Source organism: Eleutherodactylus coqui, chromosome 3 (assembly GCF_035609145.1).
Source record: "Eleutherodactylus coqui strain aEleCoq1 chromosome 3, aEleCoq1.hap1, whole genome shotgun sequence".
In the NCBI taxonomy this organism is placed as follows: domain Eukaryota; kingdom Metazoa; phylum Chordata; class Amphibia; order Anura; family Eleutherodactylidae; genus Eleutherodactylus; species Eleutherodactylus coqui.
The window spans coordinates 304,141,904-304,162,222 of NC_089839.1; the positions used below are offsets into that span (position 1 = coordinate 304,141,904).

Below are 20,319 nucleotides of genomic sequence, written 5' to 3' on the forward strand. Positions count from 1 at the left end.
TAGGGAGTGTCCTGAGCCCGGTCATCTTGTGTGTCCCCATCCACTGGTCCCAACACCTCCTAACAGTCTGGTCAGACGCTCCTTGCTGCTGGTAGTCTGTAGGGGGCGCCCTGAGCCCGGTCACCTTGTGTGCTCTCACACATCCACTGGTCCCAACACCTCCTAACAGTCTGGTCAGACACTCCTCTCTACTGGTGGTCTGTAGGGGGCATCCTGAGCGCAGTCACTTTGTGTGCCCTCACCAATGGTCCCAACACCTCCTAACAGTCTGGTCAGAACGGCCGGTGAGGACAATTCATGGATACAACCATCCAGCTTCTCACATCCCAATAATGCGCCCCTCTCAGACTCTGGTAACGGGGTGAAATCTCTTCTCTGGGTCGTAGAGGCGTCTAGTGGCCAACAAGCTCTACACAAGTGGAAGAAGAGGTCACTACAGACAAGGAGCCTCCGAGAGCCTCTTATAGGCCAAGGGGGGGAACCACTTTTAGGGCCTCCGGTGACAAGACCGTTCATCTAATCACCACAACTCTCATCACTTGCAGATCTGCCTGAGATGGAACTGCAGGATGAGTTTTGAAACAAAATAACAACTTCTTCTAGATCCCGGATACTTTCTCGGCAATGAGTGTATATATGTGTGTATATATGAGTGTATATATGTGTGTATATATGAGTGTATATATGTGTGTATATATGTGTGTATATATGTGTGTATATATGAGTGTATATATGAGTGTATATAATCCTGTGATACAAAGTATTATTGTGTTGTAATAAAATCATTGTTTTTGTGATGAGGACCGGCCCGGAGGTAAATGATAAGTAATTACAGAGACGCGACACGGCTTCCATCACCTTCCGTCAGGTCATCGATGTTTATTGTTCTCGCAGCATAAAGCAGTTTTGGTGACACAGAAGCATACAGACCCGACAGCAGTGATTGGCAAAGACCTGAATTCCATGAATTTATTGATATGTAAATCTGTTTTTTTATTGACTATAGCAGAGCTGAGTTTGTCATTGGGTGCGTCCCACCATAACATCCCGGTGGTGGTAAACCTGCTGTATTATCACCTAGCAGGTGTCTCTAAAGAGTTAACTACGAGTTCAGCTCTGCTACATCCATGTGTGTTATATTTTGGCGGATTCTTCGGCACACTCGCAGCTGGCATGGGCCTCCACCTCTTTAATGAGGTCCTCCGACGACACTTTGGGTTTAGCCTGCCAGTCCTCCAGCCGCATTGCTGATTCTAAGAAGGAAAATACGGAGGAACAAGTATCAGAAGATCGTTTTATGGACACAAGGCTTAGATTTTATGCAGAAAGAAAAGGTTTTTGTGTTTTTATGACATTCTGACATTTAGTATATAATGACTATTTTGGATGGTTTAGTGAAAGTACCGGATTACTATTTATCGGGTCTAAAGCTGTGCTCTAGCCGAGGAGAGGGGGTGACCATACGATCGTGGGGGCCTGACTACCGGGACTCCCGCCGATCCCATAGAGTCCTAACAGTCACCGCTCCATTCACTGCGGAGTTTGAGCGATCGGTTGTCTTCAGCGCTGTCATCAAAATGAATGGAGTGCTACCGCACATGTGCGACCTCCGCTCCGTCATGCGGGGACTGTCGGGTCTTGTGATTGGTGGGGAGTCCCAGCGGTCAGACTCCCACCAACATGGATTGGATAGAGAATAACTTCAGGTCTTGATATTAGGCCGCGTTCAAACGCACAAAACTCGCACGGAAATACAGCCCATTATTTACAATTTCATGACTTTTTTATCTTCCTGTTTCCACGGCTACATGCGGGCCGCTTGTTTTTTGTTTTGGGGCGAATTGTATTTTTAAATAGTCCTGTTCAACGTACCATATAATTTACTGGAAAACGTAAAAAAATCTAAGTGGAGTGAAATGGAAAAAAAACCTAAATCCCGCCATCTTTGAGGAGGTCCTGTTTTCACGGCGTTCGCAGTGCGGCAAAAATATCTGATTTGTATAGTTTTACTTCTATTGGACTACTTCTAAAAATTACAATTTATTTGGAAAAAAAGCCAACTATTTTCTGCCGCCGTCTTCTTTATACTTTAAACATTTGATAACGTTTTTTCTTCCCCCGTTGGCGTAGGACGTCCTACAGTGTTTACTGCTACGATTGTGGAGTTTGTGGGACTTTTTCATCGCTTTTAATTACAATTTTTCTTGCAGACGGCGGGACCAAAAATGCATTTTTTTTCCTCTGACGATGTTCACCGTGAAGCATAAATAATGCGTAATGGCGCGCTCACACGACCCTGATTTCGTCACGTATTACAGCGGCGATGCGCGGCCGTGCGACACGTGGTGAATGGAGCCAAAGAAAGGAAATAGACTTTCATTGATCCGCTCACATTAGCGTGTTGATACGTAGACGGCAGAATGCTCTGTGTACTTTTGTACAGGCTTTTCAGAAGAAGCAAACTAAAGGTGTGATTTTGTACAGCGCCAAGTACACTCATGCATCAGTCAGGGCCCAAATATCACAATTAGTTAGGGGGTACGCCCATCTCAGGAATCCTATGTTAATGTGTAAGACATCACAAAACAATGCCCTCGCCCATAAGATGTCTATTTCCAAAATGCTCCATTCTCCAGCTATTGCAGATGTTGATTCCTCTCAGGGGTGTAACTATAGGGGATGCAGGGGATGCGTCTGCACCCGGGCCCAGGAGCCTTAGGGGGCCCATAAGGCCTCTCTTCTCCATATAAGGAGCCCAGTACTATGAATAAAGCATTATAGTTGGGGGGCCCCGTTCCAGGTTTTGCATTGGGGCCCAGGAGCTCCAAGTTACGCCTCTGATTCCTCTGGTTGTTTACTGCTCGTTGCCAGGGAAACAGCCCACCTCTTTATGAAAACATCCAGCAGAGTAGGCGAGTGCTTGCGCACTTCTTTCATGTAAATCCGGGATCTTAGGAGCGCAAACGCACGAGCTACCAGCCCGGCCATAGAAGAAGCATTCTGTTTCCCTGGCAACGGGCAATAAACAACTAGAGGAATCAATATCTGCAATGTCTGCAGAACGGAGCATTTTGGAAATAGACATCTTATGGGTAATTGCATCATCTTGCCATTTCGAACACATTGAAATAGGATTCCTAAGATGGGATACCCCTTTAACCTAAAGCTGCGGTCAGCGTGGGGCAACAGTAGGAGCTACCAGAGGGATCAATAGTCCTCGGTGATAGATGATTTATTCACTTGGCTCAGAAGAGGCTTACAGGAAAGATTTAGTAGATGTGGGTGACAAATCACACCACTGGCTCGATTTCATCAAAGGTTCCAGTGACACCCAACATGGGGAGCGGAATGGCGCCATTCGCAGTTCAAGGACATAGTGGGGATGTATTAGTGCGCAGTTTGTGGAAATGAGCTTTTTTAGTTTGTTTATATCTTGTAAGAGGAGGCAGAAAGGACCGTTTTTATGTTGCTTTCTCTTTAAAATATGTAAATCTATAATCGCACCAGCAGCGCCGGCGATGAATCATCCCGCCGCCTCCGGAGCGCTCTACTTGTGTCCCAGTTTTTACACTTGAACGCCCTTGTAGATCTGAGCGGCCGGCATCTCTCTTCCCTTGTAGGAGAGCGCCGAGATGTGGAGCCAAAGATCCCCGACCCGCGGCACGTGGACGCACTATGGAGGAATTTACGTAGATTGGCGTTTCATACCCCAGACTTGGGGCTCATTCACACAGGCGTATTTGTGGGCGTATTTGCAATACACAGAGGATGGAACCCTTGATGTCAAAGGGTTTGCATACATTTCCAGATTTTGCGCGCATATCTCGCATGCGAGCAAAATAATAGAACGTGCACCATTTTTCTGGGTATTTGGGCATCAAAAGTCTCCATAGAAGTCTATGAGGAGTGCGCAAATGTGCGTGCCGTGCGCAATCCCACATCTGGAACTCATTAGGCTGAATAGTCATTAAAATTGGGGCGTGTTTTTTTTTTTTGCCTTGCACAAACGAACAGCGGGCGCAAAAAGTACAGTAAAATACGCCGATACACACGCAAAAAAGAACCGTTCATAGCGCAAACACGTCGCGCTAAGTTGGATGAATACGTCCGTCTGAGGGAGGCTTTTACACGGGACAATTATTGTTCAAATAACCGTTGAATCTGCGAAAATGAACGAGGCGTGACGGAAAAATGTAAACGGACACCGTTTGAAAGCAAACAGCGAGCTCATGGTTCGCTCATCCCAACAATTAATCGCCCCATGTGAGGCTATATTTACGTAAGCGAACGCGATATCGGGCCGAGAAACTCAGCGCTATCTTGCGTTTGCAAACCTGCGATTTCCCCTGCAATTGCGATGCGTTTTGCAATAAAATCGTATCACATCTCCGCACGCGCTATTTCCTCACGTGAGTTTCACAGCCCTGAATATCGCATGTTATATCAATAGGAAAAATAAAAAAATCGCACCGACAGGCGAACGCGAGGCGCTTTTTAAAAAATTTTATCTTTTATAGGAAATAAGGGGAGAAAATAGAAACCGCCGAGATTTTATCGCTGCTGGAGAAAAATCGCCCATTGCAATTATGGCTTCAATTTTCATGACAGTTCTGTACGTCTTACAGCGCGCAAAACTCGCGTGAGTAAATGGCCCGCGTAAATACAACTTCAGGCCGGATTCGTACGATGGATTCAACCGTGCAAAACGTTTTGGCACAAAAAGCAGAAAATAGAAGCCAATGATTTCAACGGATTCGTTCTCATTTGCGTGCTTGGTGTGCGCAATTCTGTCGTGCAAAAATCCCCACAGCGCTCCGTGCAGGGAAAGAAGACATCTTGGACTCATTAAACTCATCGGTCATTCGATGGCCGCCAGGATAAGTGCGTGTGTTTTGCATGCGCAATTGTGCACAACCTTCATACGCAAAAAATACAGCGAGAATGCAGTTGTTTATGCAAATATACAGCGCCTGAGGCCACAGCGCAGGAAAAAATAGTGGCAAGATGGGTCCCGCCTGATCCTTCCCGCACGTAGGGCAGGTACTATATATACAAATAATGGGCGAGAACCCCGATAGTGAAAACGAAACCACTGAAATCAATTGAAATCAGAGGCTTTATTTCGTTCTGTTATCCGGCCGTGATTATCATGGCGGCACAACAGGAGAAAAACACGTTGGTCTGTTTAGGCCTTGAAGGTGCATTCTGGGACTTTGCCTACTGCTGACCCGTCCAAGACGACATTTTTTTGAAAAAAATTGGCAACCAATTGTAATGCAGTGAGCTCAGATACTGCAGGCTTAGATACTGCGGGCTCAGATACAGCGGGCTCAGATACAGCGGGCTCAGACACTGCCGGCTTAGATACAGCAGGCTCAGATACAGCGGGCTCAGATACAGCGGGCTCAGATACAGCGGCACAACCTTAGTATACCTCTAAATAATAGTTACCACATAATACACTGAAATCCCGGCTCACACACCCGCAGTAACGGCACGTTCTCACATAGAGGAAAATCCACAACAAAATCCAAGTTCATCCCACATCTGAGACGGTCAGAATCCACACAAATGGCGCCGATTTTGACGCGGTCTTTCATGCGGAATTTATGTGGATTTTGGTACGGATTTTTTGCTGCAGTTCCCATCCGTGCCCGCTGCGTGTAAACGTACCGTGACAGTGCTTACAGGGCACTTACCTCCCGTGATCACAGGCGATGTTGTCAATATTTGGAGTCATCCATATTCGCTTTTTTTTTCTCTCTGGGCCCAGATTTTTTGCAGCCACGACTCGCCTCTGCTCACTGTCCCCAACTTGCTGCAGCCCCTAATCAACTTTTCAGGGCCTCCCATAATAATAGTAATGTTTAATGTACCCCAATGAGTAACAACATCCTCAGTGGCTCAAATTAGTACTCAAGCCCTCTCCGTGCCCCAAAACAGCATGGGGAGAGCGGCCATGGTAGACAGGGAGAGGAAGGGGCTAAATTCCTTACTATACACAGCCTTCCCTCTCACAGACACCCAGCAGGACATCATCACTCCTCTCCCTGGCGGCTCTCACTGTACTTCCTCTACTGGGGCTGGGAAGGGGGAAGAGTGATGACGGCCTGCTGTTCGCCTGTGAGATCCCAGAGGTGGAAGGCTGTGAGAATACTGCGGCGTTTATCCCCTTTCTCCCCTACAGCTGAAGGTTTAGCAGTGCGGATTACAATATGGCCGATCGGGACGGAGGCTCGGCAATGGGGCAGTCACCCCAATCTGCACTATTATAATCCACCATTGCAGAGAGATTTCAGCTCTGAGGCCAGCACAATTGTGAATGCAGCTCTGGATGATTATACAGGCTGTAACACATCCTGCAAGCTGTAAAATAAAGTTCATTGATGGACATTTTGCCTTCCTTTGAGAAGAACTGAATTTCCAACACCTTCCGATCTAAATGGGACTTTTACCCGAACAGAGCGAACTATGCGCACATCCACTTCGGTGATCAAGGGGAAGGAACGCCCAGCCCTTTACCCCGGGGTCCTTGTAGAGCTTATTCCTTGCTCTATTACTATAAAGTGGGTTATTATAGCCATTCATCCAGTATGATATACAGTAGAGTTGATGGTCACATTCAGCATACTGTACCTTTAGGAAGGCAGTGAAACGCGACAGTAATTGGCACCGCTGCCGCCGGATGACATCCTTTCACACAGTTTAATACCGGCTCCGTCGAATAACAAGTTGACTGACGTTCCTCAATAAGCTCATTTTCCAACATGATATATTGCCAGCCCAATGCACAACCTACCAGGCGATAAAATATGAATGTGTTGGGGGATAAATAGGAAATGTTGCCATGTTTTATGGATGGGCTCAGCGCTGACAGTTCCGTTATTTCTGCTCTTCCTTATTATTATTTTTGCTGGACTTCACTTACACGTGTCATTGAGGCTTATTGTACGCCGACAGAACGTGCGCCGGCTGAATGTGCTTATACGGAGACTACAGCGCTAGAAGAATACCCCTGGGCACGCGGCCGACCCTCGTTTTATGGGACCGGCCAAAAACTCAGAAAACACCAGGCTCCTAAAATACAATGGCACTTTAGGTAGGACCTATTTACACAGGTGAGTTTACTGTCCCAATGCCGTTTGCAACTGACAGACTATTGACGGCCAGGGTCCTGCTCTAACAGCCAGGAACAGAGAAACCTCAGATCCCGGCAGTTTAACCCCTTACATGTCACACTCAATAGTAACTGCAGTATGTAAGCAGATAACAGGGGGAGGGGGCTTTTTCTGTCACCTATCGGTGATCTACAGGATAAAAGGTACCAATGGGTTCCAACCATAGCTGGAAGCCTGACTAAGACCTCCATGTGTGTCATGTGACTCAGCTTATTAGGACCCACAACTAGCAGAGTCTAATAGGCTACCGTCTGTAGGCTTAGTACAATGCACTACATAAGTAATGCAGTGTAGTATCCTAGTGATCGAATCATCTCATCTTGAAGTCCGTTTGGGGGACTAAAAATAGTGTCAAAAAAGTTAAACAAAGTTTAACTAAAAAAAAAAAGTTTAAAAGAGAGCATTTTAAATGGATCAACTATAAAAAATATTAAAAAGCAGCAAGTAATAGGTATTACCGCGTTCGCAATGACCCAGACAATGAAAATATTTGTTATTTATCATAAATAGAATTACTAAACTGCGTTTTCGTGTGCTGCGATGCAACTTTTACAGTAGGAAGTAATACTGTTTCACCTAAAATATGCCCTGGCTGCATAAAAAAACAATGTTACCTGACAGGCGCTGTCCGCTCTGCCGCACTTCTCCTCCGCAGCTTTGGCACTTGTTTGTAGTCTTCAACCGGCGCTTCCTGGTGATGGAGTTTAAAAATCCTGCCTCCAGGAAGGTCTGGCTGTGATAAGTTCTCAAGCGCCATGGCTCAGCTAATCGCTGCAGTGCTCGATGAACCAATCACAGCTATTCAATGCGATGCCTGTGATTGGCTCATCGAGCACCGCAGTGATTGGCTGAGCCATGGCGCTTGAGAACCAATCACAGCCAGCGCTTCCTGGAGGCAGGATTTTTTTAACTCCTTCACCAGGAATTGCTGGCTGAAGACTACAGGCGAGTGCCGGAGCTGTGGAGGAGAAGTGCGGCGGAGCGGACAGCGGCTGTTAGGTTATTGTTGTTTTTTTTAATAAATGTAGCCAGGGCTTGTTTTTGGGGTAGGGCATATATTTTAAGCTCCCTTAAAAAGTACCGGCAAAAAAGCGGCACAAAATTGCAATATCGCCGCAAGAAAAAGTGATATCGCACAGAAAGATATCGCTGTCCCTCATGTGAAAGAGGCCTTATTCACATGGACGATTTTAATGACCGAGTTTGACACTGAGCTAGCTCGGACCTAGCTCGGAGATGAGCGAGCATACTCACTAGGGACAATTACTCGATAGAGCACTGTCCTTAGCGAGTACCTGACCCCTCGGAAGAAAAGATTCGGCTGCCAGCGTGGGTGACAGGTGAGTTGCGGCAGTGAGCAGGAGGGAGCGGGGGGAGAGAGGGAGAGAGAGATCTCCCCTCCGTTCCCCCCTGCTCTCCCCTGCCGCTCCCCGACGAATCTTTTCTTCCGAGCATGGTCGCGGTTGCCTTGTTGTAGTTACAAGAACCATGAACACAGAGGTGAACCTTGACATTCTAGACAATAATGTGCTGCCAACAATGTGGCAATACTCTGAGAATGGTCGGCCATACTTCCAACAAGACGACGCGCCTTGTCACAAATCAATGCTTTTTTTTACATTGGTTTGTGGATATTCCATGGTTGGACCAGCTGCACAGATTCCCGACCTGAACCTACTGAACATCAAATCAGGAAATATAAACAGCATCCATCTTCTTTGATAAACTCGTCAGACGTTTGCAGGATGAATGGTAGAATAGTGAATGTGTGATAGCATACATTATGTCTAATAGTCAGTCTTACTTGATCCGGGTGAATTATCTGGCACTGTCCATGAATTGACCAGACCGTTGCAGCTCCTGGCCGTTTCATGGTTCGGCTTTTGGAAATCGTTGCTCGGATAATAATCAGAATTCCCACAAAGGCCGCACGTTTTGCCGTGCATCAGAGGAGTCAGCTGCACCTGAAGCATAATGTATGGGCTTAATTGCAGACTGACTTAATTAGCAAAATAATATTTGCATACATTTTATAAAAAAGGAATGAACTTTAACAGAATTTTACCATAATGGGCTGATGCAGATGCTTAAAATGGAGCTCCGCCCTAAGGGGTTGTTCCACAATTGCCAGTTATTCTCCATCCATGGGATAGGGAATAACCCGCTGATCGGTGGGGGTCTCACTGGCGATTTCAAGACCCAGGGTCCTCTGTCTCCTGTCCTCCTCACTGTTGGGTTACTGCCCCAATGCATTAAAGAGAAGACTGGATTGAAGGCTGGTTGCGCACTAGTGCTCCGTCCACTTTCAGTGGGACTGCAGATATACTTCATCGGCACCCGCTCGATTATTTCCATCAGCCCCATTGAAATGAATGAAGCGCAGACTGCACATGTGCGACCACCGCTCCATTCATAGTGACATCACCACAGGGGAGGGGGGGGGGGAGAGGCTATCATGGCCCACCTCTATGACTCAGGACTCTGTTTCCAAGCCAAACTTCAAATTATTATTACTCTGGTAGTTCAGACCTTGGGACCGGTTCCCCTTAAACTAACAGATGATCGTTTCGGTAATTTCGGTATTACTTACCTTGACTAAGTGTCCATTGAATGCAATCTGCTCAACACCATTCTTTGGTGCTTTTACTGTCACCGTCGTTGCGTTCCTATGAATTCTGATACAGTCTGAAACACACAGTTACTGTTAGTCGGTTTTGTTCTGAGAAGGTAAAATGTTCACAATTCTTTGATAAATATGTGCAGACGACTATCAGTCTTATCATATGTCCCGTCACCAGCAGGGCCGGCCTTCTAGTTTTGCAGCCACGGCCCTGTTGACTCTATCTCATATTTTTTTTCTTTGCACGCCCACCACTCCCCTAAATCAGGGGTGTCAAACTCATTTTCACCGAGGCCCACATATGTCAGTGGGGTCATGGCCGCAAAACTAGGAGGCCAGCCCTGCTGATTAGAAGACATAACAGGTTCTTGTTAATTATCCAGACAATCACAGCCGAGAACTAATTTTAGAGTAAAGCCAAATAAAAAGGCTCCTTAACAATATTCTGTTTCCCAGCAATCAGCTGTAATCTGTGTGGGAACCTGACAGTAAGCATACAATTTCCCTGCAGCTCCCCCACAGGGCACATGAAGCATTACACAGTGTGCAGTAAATTGGTGGTCTGCATAATGCAGGATGGGTCCTCCAGATGCTTTTTGTAACCCTTCTCCATATCTTCCAGATGTATAACTTCTCTAAAAATTACCTTTTTTTTGTCTCAATGCTCATTTTTTTTATCATTCACAAACTGTGAAGCAGCCACAAACCTGCAATCTATCCTAAAAAGAAATCATTTACGCCACCTGATACTTTTTTTGAATTTAGGGACTGGCAACCAGGAGGCATGAAGGGTCAGCAAATGCTATATCCAGGGTGCGTTCCTGCTATGGCGGGGAGGCAACAGGCTAAGATTTGTCATTGTGTCTTAAAGCAACCCTTCGGTTTTCAGGAAAAATTCTGTCCTGGGACTTGAGGGAGTGGAGGGTGTATTATCAACATTTATTCTTCCTCTGTCCATCCAATCTGCTGGTTTCAGGTCTCATTTTCTATTTTTGGGTATCTAAAATGGCCATAGCAATCTTCAGACTACCAAATATCAATAGTGCATTGGTAGTGTTAGACTACTAAGGCCTCATGTCCACAGGCAAAATAGAATTTAAAATCCGCAGCGGATCACCCGCATGCGGATCCGCATCCCATAGGGATGCATTGACCACCCGCAGGTAGATAAATACCCGCGGATGGTCAATAAAAGGGAATTTTAAAAAAAATGGAGAATGAAAAAAAATGGACATGCTCCATTTTCGTGCAGGTCTCCCGCGGGGATGGCTTCTATTGAAGCCTATGGAAGCCATCCGGATCCACGGGAGACCTAAAATAAGGCCTCCTTCCCACGAACGGATTTCCGCCACGAAATTCGCTGCGGAAATCCGCTGCGTTGCCCGCAGCTATTAGGTTCTATTGAACCTAATAGCTCAATGCTCACGGTGCGGAATTCCACACCGTGAATTCACCCGTCCTCACCTGCGGCATGGTCTATTTGCTGCGGGTGTACACGCGGATGGCTTCCATTGCAGTCAATGGAAGCCGTCTGTTCACGCTATCTTCCGCTGTAGCACAGTGGAAGATAGCGTGAAATCGCCTCTCCGTCATGTGACGTGGCCGGCGTGTCACATGACGCGTCATGCGGGAGCGAGGACACCGGATCCGCAGGTAAGTTTGGGGTCTCTGGGGGGCACCGTGACGGGCTCCGCCGCGGAATTCACGCGGCAGAGCCTGTCACGGCCGTGTGCAGCCGGCCTAAGAATAACTTACCCGCAGCGGACCGGGAAGTTCTTCTCTTCTTCCCAGCCAGATCATCTTTCTTCGGCCGGGTGGATGTGCCCGGCGCATGCGCGCGGCACGCAGCCGACATGCCGAGTACATCCGCTGGCCGAAGAAAGAAGATCCGGCTGTGAAGAAGAGAAGACCTTCCCGGTCCGCTGCGGGTAAGTTAATTCTTATTTTCAGCGCTCATGTCCGCGGGGCAGGAGGGACCCGCTATGGATTCTCCATGGAGAATCCGTAGCGGGCCTGATTTTCCCTGTGGACATGAGGCCTAATGCACTATACCTCCTCTCTGATTGGCCAGCACTGCTCACAAGACCAGCACTGGCCAATCAGAGAGCAGTGCATTAGTTAGATAGAAAATTGAAGTGACCATCTTGGGCTGCCGAAAACTAGGAACAGAATCAGCAGATCTGTCAGACAGCAGAGAAGAATAAGCACAGGTAATATACTCCCACCCTCCTCCGGGCCCGGGATAGAAATTTGTCCAGAAACCATAGCGTCACTTTAAAGGGAATGTATCACTTTTTTTTAATAATCAAAACCAGATAGTGAAACATTTTTCATTGTTCTGATCTGTTTGTAGATTTCTTTACTGTATTTCCTGTACATAACTATGGGAGTGGCCATCTTTCCTGACTTGTAGTTACAGCATTTATAGAATGCGTTACAGCAGCCTCGTGGGCCATTCAAGCAATGGACAGGAGCTGACTCATAGACTTGTATGGAAAAGTGTTGTGGGCATGCTCTGTGACCTGTGTAGGGAGGGGGAGGAGGTGAGCTGTGACATCACCTGTTGTGAATGGTGGATCCTGTATTAGCTATATATAGGTGTCACCTCTCAGTGTGATCCTGTCTGTGAGGATAATGAGATGACAGATGAGATGTTTTCTCTATAGGACAGGAAGTGTTAGACTATTATTAGACTTAGTGGTCAGTGTGAGAACTACAAGATTTTAGGATTTTTTTTACATATAAGTTGTGACATCATAAATGAAGAAGAAATTACAAAAAATTGTTTAACAAATATGTAAGACATACAAATAGTTGATTTATACAAAGATCATTTTCAGAGGACACATTCCCTTTAAGATCAGGTACCTTTATGCAAAACATTCACTACATGCCAGAAATGTACTCTCCATAGAAGTCAATGACGTCCAGAACTGGAAATTTTCCTGCCCTCCATGCATATCCCATACAGGACACAACTGGGGCATGCTACTTCCACTACGCAATGCCATTGTACACATAGCCTCATACAGTATACTCGGGGTGGTCATGGCGGTTGGCAGTATGACTGTAGTTAATATACATAATCCTACTAAAAGTAATTGGACACCTGAGCAAGAATCAAAATTAGTATTTATTCCGAAATGTTAATACTTAGTCGGGCTCCTCTGGCCCTAATGACATTGGGTACTCCCTGTGGCATAATTTGTACTAACGGCTGATACACTTCAGCTGCTGTTTCCCTTCATTCATCCTGCAAACATCTAGCAAATTCTCTTAAAGAAGATGCATTGGCCTGTCTATAATGGTGTAAGGAGCATTGTCATTGGACAATTGCACAATGGAAGAACTTTCTATGGAGTGACAAATAACGCTGCTCCCATCTTCACATCAGATGGCGGTACCTGGATGGGAAGGATCCTGGGAATGCCATTTGTTTTAGCGTGTTGTGCCAACAGTTAACTACGCCGGAGGATCCATTATGGGATGTCTTACATGGCACGGTCTCAGTCCGTTGGTTGTAGTGGCAAGAACCCTGAACATGGAGGTGAACCTTGACATTCTAGACCATAATGTACTGCTGACAATGTGGCAATACTCTGGGAATGGTCGGCCATACTTCCAACAAGACAACTCGCCTTGTCACACATCCAACCTTGTCTTACATTGGCTTAAGCATATGGATGTTCCCCGATTGGACGGCTGCACAGAATCGCAACCTGAACCTACTGAACATCTTTGAGATCAACTGCAAAGTTGGGTCAGGAGATATGAACAGCGCTCATCTTCTTAGAGAGAATTCACCAGATGTTTACAGGATGAATGGAGGGAAATACCAGCTGACGTGTATCAGGCGTTGTTAGAATGTATCTACAGAGAGTATCTGATGTTATTAGGGCCAAAGTATTAACATATGGAAATAACTACTACTTGTGATTCTTGCTCCGGCGTCCAATTACTTCCGGTAGGATAGCGCCCCGTCCTCAGTATTCAGACTCTATTCTTTTTCTAGAACTCACAAAGACAGGAAAGTTAACACCGCGAGATATAATGAATGTTTCATGAGCTAGAATGGTCATGTCAATGTGATGGCATTCCATCCATCACACGTTTATCCCAATATCGCTGCTCAGTGATTCGATTTGCTGCCTTTTATCTGCGCGCAGCTTTGTGCGCTGTTATTGTGACCCGCGTATGACTGTACCTTTCTCATTTATATACGTATCATTCTTTAATAGCAGCCACATTCCATTCAGCAGAATCCGGAAATCCTCGTAAGCGTCCGAATAGATTTTAATATCACTAAGAAATAATACAAATGTCAAACCATTAGCCGGAGAGAAAAAAAAAAATTCACCTACATTACTGTATAAAAGGGAATAGAGTTTTTAAAAACATTTCCTGGGTTGAAGAAACCCTGTAAGAACCTCAACCCTATAAGAACACGGCCAACTTTAGAACTTTTGATTTTTTTTTACATTTTTTTGTCTACTTTTCAAAAGCCATCATTTTTTTTAATTTTTCCGCTGACACGGCCGTACGAGGGCTTGTTTCTTGAGTGCAGAGCTGTAGTTTTTATTGCCACCATTGTGAGGTACATATATATAATGTATTATATAACTTTTATTAACCCTTTCCAATCTACTGTCTGACATCTTCCTACATTCTGATTTGAAGCTTGTACAGCTCCAATGACAAAAGACGTCCGACAGGGTATTCTTACCGTGTATTGCCAGCCACTCCGCTGTTGGAGGCTCTCTGGCGCACACACACTGGCTTTAGCCAGCAGATGGCACCGTTGTATAACAGCGAAAAGAGAAAACCTTTTAGGAAACCCTGAATCCAAAATTGGACTGGAAAGGGTTAATTGGGTAAAAGAACACATCAATTCAACCCTTATCTCTTTTTTACGCCGTTCACTCAGTGGTATTAATGAGATGATAACTTTTTCCTGCCGGTTGGTACGATTATGGCAGTACCAAAATTATGCAACCCCAATTTCAAAAAAAGATGGTCCGCTTTGTAAAATGTAAATGAATGCAAAGAAAAAAAGAATTCACTGATTGGGAGACCTCATATTACCATATTTTACACACACATCAGAGGGGGAGGGGCCACATTTCATTATATTTAAAAAAAATAACTCATTTAGAAATTGATGGCAGCAGCACATCTCACAAAAGTTGGGGCGGGCCGTGTCTAACATTGTGCAGCAGCCCGCCTTCTATTTACAACAGTCTGTAAATATCTGGGAAGTGAGGAGACCGATTGCTGGAGCTTAGGGAGAGGAATGTTGTCCCATTCTTGGGTATGGTCGCATGCACAGAGGCGGGTTGGGTTCCACATGTGGAATCCCACAGTTGAATCCGGCCTTGCCAGTAGCGGCGTCCACGCGCACTTTCTTTTCTCTTCCTTATGGCGAGCCGTCGGACATGCGCAGTACAGATTTTTTTTAAAAACTCCTGCTTTACCCGCGTCATCGCCTAGCACGGACGTGGAATCCAGAACCTTTCCGCAATGTCAATTGTGGAAGGGTCGCGGATCGGATGGCTTCCATTGGCTACAATGCAAGTCGTCCGCACGGAAACCGCGCAAAAATGGAGCATGCTGCGATTTTTCATCCGCAAGCAAAAAACCGCAATTGGTTTCTGCTCATGTGCATGAAGAATCACTTTTCCATAGAATGCTATGGGAGTTATTTGCTGCGGGATCAGAAGGCGGACGCCCGCTCCGGATTCCGCAATGCAAGTCCACCCGTGTTCCTGCACCCTATGTAAGATTCTAGTTCAACACTGATTCCAGTGAGAGCTGCACCTGCAATTACAAGCACAGACCACTACATAGGGGTCAGAGCAGCGGCTTCCCCTCCGACCAGGAGTACCCCGGCTCTGACAGCAGGCACAGCCTGGAAAACCCCTTTATTGGATCTTACACAGTACTACATAGGGGAGCTGCTCAGTATATTTCTACCCAGGAAATGATATTTAAGTCTTTAAACTCCTCCGAGCTCAAAATGCTTCCCTATAAAAGTGGACAAATAGCTGTGAACCGTCTGTTGATTTGGGCACACAGTATCTCGATTACAATGACAGACCCCTGTATAATAAAGGGGGCAGAGCTCGTTACCAAGCTCCGTTCTACTGAGGAGATTGTCAGAATAACCTTTCCACGCAGCTCTCGTTAATTAGCGGGGCACTTACTAAGATCCCAGCTTGACATTCATTTCAAAGGCTGAAAATCCTTGGCCCATTTTTTTCATCGTGATCAAAAATCTTAATTGATCGGTACAGTCTTGGGCGATCACCGTGTAGCAACTTGTAGGGGGCAGAGAGCAGCCCAGCTTTCTTCCGTCAAATGTTACAACGTTCTGAAGGTCCAGCTTACACTGAGCTGCAAAACAAAGGCAACGAGATGAATAAGACATACAGAAATACTGAATCCAAACAAGGTGACCAAAAGTACATGGACAATGGAAGAGTATGACTTTCAATGGCAACTTGTGAACTTCTCATTCTAAAACCAAAGACTCCTCCTTCGGAGGCCTCCATTCTCCCAGGTGGACTTTCTACCAGATGTTGCATATGGTTACTGAAATTTGTATTAAGCCATAAGAACATTAGTGAAGTTGGAAGTTGATGTTCCACTGTCGTGGTTTTCATATATCTTTGACTTTCGATTGGCTTGACATCAGAGCTCGGTCCAGATCAGCCATATCCTTCCACACCGGAGTTGGCAAATCATTTTTTTCTTGTATGGATCTCACTGTCTTACCCAAACTACTGCCACAAATTTGGAAGTGCACAAAGATTTATCTTCCCAGGAACTAAGACAGCAACCCCAACCAGTGGCAGATGGGGCACCATAATAAAGATAAAAAAAAGGCCTTTTATTAACGGGCTAGATTTTGGCACCCCTTTCCATGACCCTTGAGCCAATTCCCAACCTGTTTTTTAGTCTATCAATTCCAGTGGGGAGGGGAGTCCTGTACCAGTTCTAGTCACCCAGGAGAAAAGGCGGTGAGACCATAGATTGCTGGGCCCCATCTCTCCACGGGTCCGATAGCAGCTGCATGGTCTCACTCTATGGTTTGTATGCACTTGAGCCCAACTCATGAGGTTCATGAAATCCGCAATACTCAGATTTATTCACCAGGCTAGCAGAAACACAATTAAACAGGTTTTCCCACTATAAGAAATTTTAACAGTTGAGAATGGCATAAAATAACCAAAAAAGGTTATACTCGCCTCTCTTCAGACCCTCGGGCTTTGAACAGTTGAACGGCTTTAGTGACAATCCCGATCTGTACGTTCGGTGGAAGTCAGGTGACAGCTGCAACTAATACAGAGGCCACAGTGTTACCAAACTCCTGGCATCATGGCACCCAGGATGTGAGTAGTGATGGCAGGAGAATGGATTGGCTGCAGCTGTCACCTGACTTCTGCCGGGTGCATATACCAGGATCATCACTGGAGCTGCTCAGCTGTTCCCCGGAGGCCTCAAGAGAGGTGACTATTATCTATTTTGTTATTTTATGCCATGCCCAGATATTAAAACAATTACAGTGGGAAAACCTCTTAAATAACTCCCAATCTTATTTCTTCAAAGTGCAATGAAGATATGCTTTACACAACTCTAGCAGACACTTGGCATTGTGCATGATTTCAGGCTTGAGTGTGTCTGCTCATTCCTGGAAATCCAATCCACCAAACTGTTCTTGTGTTACCTCTAGCATAGGCATAACATGCAGGCAACGGGCACCAACTATTAGCTACTCTCATTGTTCGCCCTTGTCTGAAAATGACTGGTGGATTAGCACACCAATGGACTGCCTGGACAGCTTTGATTGAGAAGGTCTATGGTTGGCACCCTGTGGTCATAAAGTCGTCACCAGGAAAACAAGGGGGCATATACTCGCCAAGGTGAAAAGTTACAAAAGAAATTCCAGCTCACCAACTAGCTGGATAACAAAAGCACAGCGCATGGAAGCGTCCGACCAACCGTCTGTGGACCAAACGCCAGATGTTGACATAGGTTTGGGTGTTACCATTCAGGCAAGACATTTTGAAGTCATGTGATCCCTAATTAGGGATATCAGGTGTGATGTAAGTTTAGTTCTAAATTCGTTCTGTTGTTTTGACTTATTTGCTGTTCGCACCAGAAGCGCATCGGAAGAACTGACATATTTGTGATGTATTGTAGTCAATGCCCTAATGTTCCATGTTTTTAATATTTTTGTAATAAAGGGTACTTTTTTTACATTTCTTGTTCTACCATTGGCTGAGCTGGATTTCCCTCTTGAAGCTACTTGCCCTGGCGCCCTCGTTAGCGTCCATCCTTGTTCTAGGGGCTGTTGGGTATTCTTTAATGGCTAATGGACGTGATGAAGATGAACAATGACAGAATGTATCCAACTAGTTTCAATCCCTCAAAACCTGAAAACAACCTAAAACACCTCTCGGCCGGGGCAACCAAAATGTCATCAAGTGACCAATCCAGGTGTGAATGGTGGCCTTGAGAATGATTACAGATAGTAAAGACGTAGGGCGAATAGTGGGGAATACAATGGCACACCATCGTAATAAACCCTGCTGTCTCGTACATTTTCAGATCAGTTTTTGTTGCTTCTTATATTTTATTTTGTGGCTATTTTATAACTTTATATGTCATAAAATGTTCTTCTTTGTTTAGGAACCGATATCCTGTAAGGTCATTAGATGGCAGTAGAAGCAAGTGGAGAAAAACGCTCAGACTTCACCGCTATAAAAATTCCCTTTTCGTCGTTCGCTCACCAAGTCTCTAATGAAACAATGCTCTCCAGCTCTCAGCAGGCCGTACATGGATGGACTCTTATTTAACCCAGTGCCTCAGTAACAGCATTTAACTATTCGCTCGGGTCTGCCAAAGTCTCAGGGTAGTTACAAGCCGCACTAACAGGGTGCGTATAGTCTGTAGGTGACAACAACATGTATCGCCTGATAGGGTCACAGTATATAAACCTCTGATCCCCTCTTAAAAGTATGAATAAACTCTAATTGACATCTGCACTAAGACAAGGAGTAGTCAAAAAGCCCGATCCGGCGCTAGATCTCAATACTGGTGTCCTATATTAAAATAGCAGTAGTGTACCTGAATAGGAAGACATGGATGAGCTACATGATGGTATGGAGCATGGACCCCCAGGGGCCCCAGAGCATGGATTTGAGAGATAGAGAGGACACAAAGGTGGAGGACACAAAGCGACCCCACATTTAAAGTTGCAACAAATGTATCAACATTTAATTACTTTGTAGCATCTTGAACTGGAGAAGGACAAAAAGGTGCTAAAAAGTGGGAGCAAAAATGTCCCTGATGATAAATTCTTAAATTCCCCTTTGTGTTTGTATGTCACCTGCTGACGGTCGGGCGCTGGGATGTAAGTAGTAGCATACAGTATATGTGGGCTGGTATGTAGGGTACTACTGGCACTATATGGTGGCATTATCTGTCACTTTTATTGGGGCAGTATCAAGGATCTATTAGGTTCATGGCCCTTTTACACGGGACGACTAGTATGGTTCTCATTCCCCAACAGGTCATCCAAGTGATAAGTGATGCTTTCACACGGAAACAAACATTGCTCAGTGAATTAAGGCGGAGCGGGCCGGAGATCGTTCCCCCCATCCACCTCCATTCACAGTAAACAGGCAGATGATCATTGATGAATGACTGCCTGTTCACACGGCCGATCCGTTATTCAGTTTTATGCATGCAGAAACTGAATTAGAAGTGAATGCATTCCTGTTCGTCTCTTAGTCGGGGCAATTATATCAAACGATCTAATTACCTGCTGGATGTCGGAATCTGAACGATTTATAGATATAGGGTCCTTAGTAAATATATCTCTGACAGTTTGCGGCTTGCGGTGGTCGCAACTCACATTCATCTCCTGAGCGCTGCAGACGTCTGTCTCTAGTATCTGCTCACCCACTGACAGCGACCGGGAGGACATGCACACGTTCCTGGCCATGCTCTTAAAGGTCCACTATGCCTTTAAGTGTTCCCCTGCCAATCACATGTGGGCCTTAGTTATATCAGGCATCCTTTCCCTATGGAGGGTGCCTGAGTTTTGTGGTCTTTTTGGTTTTGCTCAAGGTGTCGCTTGTTTTTTGTTTTACTGTTTAATGTTATTTCACAGGTGCAGTTTGACCTCTAGTGGTCGAAGCTGGGATTGTTCTATTTTATTGTAATTGCGAGAGTTTGTATTGAGGTCATTGTTCGGGGTGGGTCATTGTTCGGGGTGGGTCATTATTCGGGGTGGGTCATGGGGGGAGCATGCCGGCACACAGAGGATGGTGATGGGCAACATATAAGAAGCTACAGACAGAGGCTCACAACGTCTTTCCCGGTCAATAAGTGGCAGAAGAAGGCTGCAACTGACCTTGTATTTGCCGAACTGCGACAAACTCTTCTATCCCGACGAGCCCCAAAATTGAAAAGCACCTAAGTGACAGAACATAGTAGTAGATTGTCTTGGACTTTCAA

General features: G+C 45.6%; 1 protein-coding gene across 1 annotated transcript in view; it reads right to left on the reverse strand.

Moving 5' to 3' along the window:
* Positions 1-935: 935 nt before the first annotated feature.
* LOC136620322 (vitellogenin-1-like) overlaps positions 936-20,319 on the reverse strand; it is a 142,186-nt gene continuing 122,802 nt past the window's right edge. Inside the window, exons 30-35 of the mRNA XM_066595019.1 lie at positions 15,999-16,188; positions 14,003-14,100; positions 9,769-9,863; positions 8,983-9,142; positions 6,637-6,795; positions 936-1,253 (exon numbers count right to left, since the gene is read on the reverse strand). Of these exons, the coding sequence (XP_066451116.1) occupies positions 1,135-1,253; positions 6,637-6,795; positions 8,983-9,142; positions 9,769-9,863; positions 14,003-14,100; positions 15,999-16,188 (821 nt within the window). The 3' untranslated portion in view covers positions 936-1,134. The remainder of the gene's footprint in view (positions 1,254-6,636; positions 6,796-8,982; positions 9,143-9,768; positions 9,864-14,002; positions 14,101-15,998; positions 16,189-20,319) is intronic.